Source organism: Leptinotarsa decemlineata, unplaced genomic scaffold, assembly GCF_025532065.1.
Source record: "Leptinotarsa decemlineata unplaced genomic scaffold, Ldec_3_MD MMD2_tig00026307_RagTag_RagTag, whole genome shotgun sequence".
In the NCBI taxonomy this organism is placed as follows: Eukaryota; Metazoa; Arthropoda; class Insecta; order Coleoptera; family Chrysomelidae; genus Leptinotarsa; species Leptinotarsa decemlineata.
In genome coordinates, this window is record NW_027412681.1 from 9964484 (window position 1) to 9972371 (window position 7888).

The 7888-nt window shown below is 37.7% G+C and overlaps 1 protein-coding gene across 1 annotated transcript; it reads left to right on the forward strand.

Annotated features, from left to right (window-relative positions):
- Positions 1-6514, forward strand: LOC111513317 (uncharacterized). Its single transcript, XM_023169520.2, has 3 exons — positions 1-150; positions 1959-2248; positions 5966-6514. Exons 1-3 carry the CDS (start codon positions 117-119, stop codon positions 6461-6463), a joined length of 822 nt encoding a protein of 273 aa, XP_023025288.1. The 5' UTR covers positions 1-116; the 3' UTR covers positions 6464-6514.
- Positions 6515-7888: the final 1374 nt, after the last annotated feature.

Here is a 7888-nt window from a genome sequence, read left to right on the forward strand (position 1 = left end):
ATTTTCTTGTTATATTCACTCATATAGTTTATAACATATATCTGATGATTCAAAACAATTGAAATTATTTTTAATTCTCTTCTTATTCGAATAATTATTTTTTATTTTCAGAAAACATGTTCAGGATATTCGTATTTGCAGTTTGCGGAGGTGAGTACATTTTTCTATTCATTATCGTAACTCCTAATTTCATTCTGAAAAGAATGATTCGCAAGAGGTATGGAATAATTTTGAAGGTTTCAAAAAGTATAATCATTACACTAATCAAAAATTATCACACGATTTTTTATTGCGTTTCCCGATGGGCAATTTTATTGATTTGCTTCTTCTTCAATAATTGCAGTACAGAAACATGTATATTAGATTATGCATCATTTAATACTGAATTAACAGTTAGTATATTAACTGTGAACATGATGAAATAGCAGATATTTGGCAAACACTGAAAAGATATTTGTTTAGTTGTCTACATTGTTTTGCAATGAAATAATGCTTCAACTCATTCCAAAACTAATAACTGAAGGCTCTTGAATGTTATTTTTTTTAACGTCATGCACTTTTACATTGAGTGTTGACTATAATTATTTTTCACTTAAGAAGGAACTAGAGAATTATGATGTAGTTCATTTTTGAATTAACATTGGAAATGTGATTACCAAGTAAAATTTTCTGCTCAACATTAGTCCAAGATCTTCGAGTGTTCTATATTTTCAAGATGCAATTCAAAGAATCATTAGATGATGTCTTCTACTCAAATTGATCTACTTCGAAACCTTCACGAAGGTTTGCAAAGAAGTCGACTGTCAAAAAATTTAGTGAATACATTATTTATCAATGGCCCTAAATTATAGAGTCGATGGAAAGCAGACTTAGAACAGAAGTTGAAATGCACAGTTTCATATTAAAAAACGAATTCTAAAAGAGAAATTCTATCAAAGACTGCGAAAAGTATTGGAGTTTTTCTAGGAGTAACAACTGGACCATTTCCTCGAAATCTCGAAATTTTCACTAACAATTTTCAGAACATGAATATGGGTTGTTTTGGAGATATTGTCTATATATATCAGGGTTGCATATCTGACAATCATCTATGAATGACTACCATTAACTAATCGCCAGACTTTAATTTGAGGCTCAGTTTTATTCTTCTCTATATGAATACTTCTTTAAAAAATGTAATCTGAAAGTGACAAATGATAATTGAACAAGAAAAACTAGTTTTTGAAAAAAAAAATTCGACTTTCTACTTTACTTCCATTTTATATTATAGAAAATGGCAAACTTCTGAAGGAAGAAGGGAGATGATTAAGAACATTAATGAAAGATGTCTGTCCAAATCTGTTTTCCGTTGAGTAGTTGTCGCACCCCTTCGAACGACAACCTTCAGAAGTAGAAACTTGTGTGAGCGAAGGATTAACAAAGTCCCACCCTTCAACGATTCCTAGCAGTTTGAAAGACTGGTTGGACGATTGGTGGTGAAAATCGATTGTCCAGTCTCTCGGCTCGAACCGTCGTTTCACCTGACAGTGGCGAGTGGAATAAACCACTCACGTCAATCCAAAGAGCTACTGTCTCGTGTACTCTTCACAAAGATGTGTAGATCACGAATAGAAGATTTATCCAAATGGGAAGTCGATCTGGAACAAATATTTTCAAAATTTTTAACATTTGATTTTACGGAAATGATGTTTTCTCTTTCACTTTATACTTCAAACAGTCTTTTTTCAATTCTATTATGAATGGAATGACCCCTATATAACTAACAAGTTGGTATGTATTAGAGCTAAACAAACATTGCAACATCTCTGATAAAAAACAAGTCTTCAAAGAGGAGAGAATTTTCAGTCTTTTTCAGTCACGAGATGAAAAAATAACACCTTCTGCAGAACTACTCTATCTGTCTGAAATATTATGAATCGCAGTACCTCCAATCGAAATAACATTGTTCTGTTTTCCAGTCGCCTTAGTGTCAGCTGGACTCTCGAAACATGTGAATATCGTAGTTCCCAAACACTCGCAAGCTACCCAAGCCATCATAGTTGAACATGGATACGAATCGGCTGGATTCGGCGGAGAATATGACGAAGGCCTTCTGTCCGATACTGGAAAAGGCAACAATGGCGCTGAACTTTCCAGTCTAGCTCATAGCTCCGCTCAGCAAGCCAATAACGCCGTTCTGAATCAACAAACTGCAGGAAGCCAAGCAGCCTTCGGAATCAAGAGTACTCTGGCCAGCACAGCCTTTGGGGTAAGTAATTCCAGAGAATAAAAACTGCGGTTCTGAGTTTCGAGAAACTACTAGAGTACTATACTTGCTATTTTGACTACTTTGAGTGATATTTTTTTCCACCTCTTGGAAGCCATCTGATTCGTATATTTTCCCAGAATCTCCAGAATAATTGATTTATTACGGTTTCCTTTCATCTTTTTCATGACACTCATTCCAACAATCTCGTAGTTTTCGCCAGTTTGTACAAGTCCCTTGCCTAATGGGTGTCGTATTCTTCTGGACATAATTTGTGTTGTCCAAAACATATTTGCCTTCTGTCAGCCAGTGCCTAACATTTGCATTGAATATGAAGAACTTGTTTTAATCCTGTTGTTTCATTGCCTGCAGTTGAGGTCTTCGTTGCACAGCCCTTTTTTTTCAGAAATTCTTCCAACAGACATAGTTGACTGAATAGCCTTGTAATTTTTCTGAGCCGAGCAGTTCTTCGATTCTTTTCTTGGACAGTGTCTTCATAAAAGTTTTTCCGTGTGTATTCACGTGTGTATTTTGCAATAGCCTTTATGTTTGTTATGAACCCTATCTCCAATTTGGTTACCAAAGGTTTTGGTAACCCCGCAGCTGGTCCTAGGCTGATGATCCGTGGCTGGCACACCCATCAGCACTTCCGTTATCTGCAATGCCTTAGTGGTCTGGTATCTAGTGTTTCCTCAGTTTTTCACAGCATTTCCAGACCAGTTTCGTAGTCACTTCTGGGTTTCTTGCTCATTGCTAGATTGAAGACACTACTGCCTGGAAGACTGAAATGTACTGACCGAGTGAGTAACTGAAATAAAGATTTCTTTCCACATAGTGAACTCCAGCTCCCTTTTCATGTGCGGTTTTCGACCCATCTATAGGGTCTTTCATTGAGCACTTGTTTGTTTGAATTAGGATAAAACAAATTGTGTGTGAGACACCATTAATTTTTTTTATTCGTTTGAAAGACCTATTGATGCCATTGTATGGAATATGACACCGTATGACAACGGCTTTTCTGCGTAGAGCACATCTCATTCAACAAACACACGTCGTTACCTTGGTGTTTAACTTCAGTTCCTGGGTCAGTTAAATTGTATACGAATGCAGGCCCAAGTTTCGGCAGATCTTGTGTTTCGTCGGGTGTTGACCAGTGGACTCAAATACATTCATCACGTTGCGAATAGTCCCCTCGGTAGACCGATTATGACAGTCGTGAAATGAGTGGAGCGCATTTTATTATTTGAACATGTTGATGAATGATGTATCCATACATAGTGATTTGGTGAAACCAACTCAATGAATGACACCTGATGCCAGATGTAGCTTCAACAATCGTCAGAGTTCGGAAGTTCCTGTTGGAAGATCCTATATATACTAGGACTTTCTGCCGTGCTTGTTCTCCACTCTTCGCGGTATGAGACTTCAACCACGTAGTGTGTGTTGAACGCATAATTTGGTATGATGTGGTCCCAGAACATAATAGTTTCATATTGTGATAATAGTTTCTCAGTATATTCCGAAATTTCCATTTGACCTAATCTCATGTAACTCGGTTACTTTTTCAGTCTGTATTGGCCCACCCCGACTACCCCCTTCATTACTAGTTGTGAGAAAAGAAGTTCAAAAGAGTATTCAGTGAATAGAAGTGGTTTTTATTACTCCCTTTATTCCCAAACTCAATTTGTTAACAGCGGTTGTTTCTTTTCTCTTTGGCCTGACGTTGAATGCTATACTCCAGATACCAAAATCATTTTGGAAAATTCTAGTATTCGAAATCCAGGTACTGAAGTTCCTACTGGTACTAGCTAGAGCTGTTATTGATACCGAACGGAAGTCAATGATCATTCAGTATCAGTATCAAGTACTCTCAGTTTTCTAAAAGGATTTGAGTGTAGAGACCTGGTTCTTTCATTCAATTTCATGAAGTACCCAATTATTGAGTTCCCAGAAGTCAGAGTATCTACTACATAAACAAATGCCAAGTGCAAAATATCAAATAACACATCTTTGTACAGAGTTAATTTCTGGAATTGATTGCTTCCTCCCGTTTCTTGGAAGACTTCCACATTTTTGTTATCAGATGAAGAAGTAGAAAGCCATAACCTGTTTCTCCCCTAAAAATATACTCCCTCAATTTTAATCAAATAAGTTTCGCAATTGATGATTCATCATCATATTTTATAAAAATAAGTTCATGATAATACATTACTCAAATTTCTTTATTTTTTCGAAAAACAGAGTGATTGGAAATAACATTTTGTAAGCTACACTTTTGACTTATCTCAGCGTATTTAACAAAATTCCTATCTGTCAAAGTTATTTTTCGGATTTTTCAGCCGTGGTCTACGGGTTTTATGCCTAAAATTTTGTCAACAAGTGCGGTAGACATCTCAAGCGTTGAGTCAATGGATGAAAAGCTCTAGTTATTCTTTCAGCATAGAGTTATTTGTTAGTGTTTTGTAAAAAAAATATAAGAAAATGAGTTTTTATTGGTAAAATCAGCTCTTTAAATCAATTTTCGACAGAGACTCCAAATTCGTGACCAGTAACAAGGAATGTGTGAAATTCCAAACAAAATTTTTGAGCAGAATGAGTCTGATGAGTGTAACGAGTAGAGACATTTCTGTTTCAAGAAAATGAATATTTTGAAATGAAATTTCGGAATATCCACATCTTCCACTAGTCTAGCTGCAGATGGAAATCTCACCGAGAGCTCATTTTGTTCGGAAGTGAAAACTTGACTGAGATCACGTATTCACATACACTCATGTTTAAACAACTATATTCTGTATGGATCGTTTATCAGAATAACCAATACGTAACACTATCGATGGACATTTCACACTATTTTCAGTCAACTTTCACATTATCCTTGGCAAGGAATTTCTCAAATTTGTATTGATCAGGACATTTTGCAACTGGACATTTCGATAGTCCAGTCATATAATTTTCATAATATCATTTTTTCATTTTATTTCGTTCCTCCCAATCTGAGATGGTAGTCAATCACTCGGCAGAAATGGTGGTTAATTACTCATTTAATCAACCGCTATATGAACTTTGGTTCGATCCCAACAGTAGAGAACAATCGATGTTCACTGCGTATCGTCCGACTCGTACTACAAATAGCTCGCGCAAGTGTCGCCTTCTGAGGGTTGCCTTTGGGAAAAGGCGACAGCAGATTAACGGATGGACTCATTTCAGCAGATTCAATCACTGAACTGAAACTTCAATGATGTTAACTTGGTTAGAGAAAACCCGCGTTGACAGACAGTATTTTGTTCTGGTGTGGAATAGTGTTCCCAATAGATTCAATAAATTCATTCCAGAAGTTCCAATTTTACCTACCACACACTGGACATACATTTCCGCTTATCAGTGAAATGCGTTATCTGTTCTTCCATACTTTGATTTTTTTCAAAATTATCGCGTCATTATCCACGAATATAGGTAAAAGTTTTTCAGCATACCCTCATGAATTGATATGAAGTATATTTGAAATGGTCTTATTTTTCATCGTTCAGTTGAAAATCTATATCATACTTAGATCATTTTCCTAGCAGAGGGATTGGCAAAAATTCGTTTCATATTTAATGACTTTTTTTCTCCTCTACTGAATGTTGGTCATAATTCTATGGTTGTTACTCAAGTTTATGATGTATTAACTGAAATACGGGTTCCATAATTTGGTAATGTATTAAAATTTCATTTTCGTAGGCTGCTCAAACCGCTCAAGCCGCTCTGGTAGGCAAGCAGGCCATCGTTCAGAACCTCAGAAGACAAGCACTCGATGCTCAACAACAGGTCCAAGCCGAAATCGCACAGTACCAACAACTCGGAGCAGTCGCTGCAGCCACCCAACAAGCATCCCAAGATGCTCAAGAACAGGTCAATACCCTCACCGCCGCCTTAGCTGCCTCCCAGAGTGGAGCTTCCCACGCTGAACAAGCAGCAGCTGAAGCCGGCAACGCCGCTGCAGCACAACAAAATATGGTAGAACAAGCTAAGCAACGCATAGGTCAGATCTTGAGCCAAATTCAGACCGCTGCGGCAGATCTGCAACAGACGGAACTCTCGGCTCTGAGAGCAGCTGAAGCTGCGCAAATCGCACAGTCGAATGCTGCTGAAGCTGGACTCGCTGTTGCCGCTGCTAGTGCCAAGAGTGGACGTGGTGGACATGGTCACGGAAGTTCTGGAAGTTATCATCATCACTGAAGTCATTATATTCATGTTGATGATGATGTTTTATTAAATTTTTCATAAAAAAGTATTGTTTTATTCTCGAATATCACCAGACTATCAAGATTCAGTCTGGTTAATCTGTATGACATGTAGTGGAGTGATGAAAAAAATTCAGATAGAAAATCGAAGCGAGTTGAAAATGATATTGGCTGAACCTCCAGAAAAATCGAATGGATAAAGTACCATTAGACACAACATTTGGTACTTTTCACTGACACTTCACTACCTAATAGAACAAATGTTGCTGAACAATGCTACAGAGGAAGACAACATAAATATCCTGCCAGTAGCGGCCGTGGATCTAATGGACTAACCCTTCGTAAAAATTATATATTTTCTCACAAAACTGTATCTGGATTTTTCAGAGAAATCCGATTGAGTGCGATGAAAACCAATCGAATATTTTTACCATCAATGTTGGTGTTCCCCAGGGATCCTTATCATCTCCAATCTTCCTTCTATTGTACATCAATGACTTATTGGAAAAAACCGAGAATCCAATATATTGCTTTGATGACGACAGTAAAATTGTCTCGTTATTCCAGTTGGATTCTAGGATATCGGCTGCGGATGCACATCTTCACCGGCAGCAGGTTACATATTTTAATGAGGATCTAGAGGTGATTTCGAATTGGGGTGGAAGTAACCAGGTTCAATTCAATGCCAAGAAAACCCAGGCATCGGTTTTCTCCAAAAAGATAAATGTCTCCAAACTGGATATAATGATGTCAGGGCGGACGATTTAGCTTTCTGCTTTGATAAGTTTGTTGGGGGTTAAAATGGACACCAATATGTCTTGGCACAATCATGTGTCTATAATGGCAAAGGCTGCTTTTCGTAAGCTTGGAACACTATTCCGAACTAGAAAACTGTACACACCTCAGCAACTTTTGATGCTTCATAAAACTCAGATCAGACCTTCTTTGGAGTATTGTTCTCATGTATGGAGCTTCACCCCTTAGCATATCCTGAAGCTGCTAGATTCCATCCAGAAAGGAGCCATCCGCCCGATTGGAGACAAAAACATCACTTACAACCTTGATAGTCTGAAACATCAGAAAACATTTGGAGATTTGTTTCTCTTTTATAGACACTTCCACGGGAGGTATTCCAGTGACTTGACACATTTGATGCCACCGAGAGCGGTACATATCAGAAATACGGGACGGACTGTGGCGGCTCATGGTTTTGGGGTTCAACTCAATACATCTCGGCGTTCAGGTGGAATAAACTTCCTGAGAACGTTTTTCCAAATGAATTTGATCTCCGGCGATTCAAATCCAACGTGAATTGAAGGTATTTAATAGTAGCCAACAATAGTTAGGTTAGCTCCAAAGTGAGTTGGTCTATCCCACCCTCCACCGCAATCCGCAAGGGTTCATTGTAGCTCACACCTAT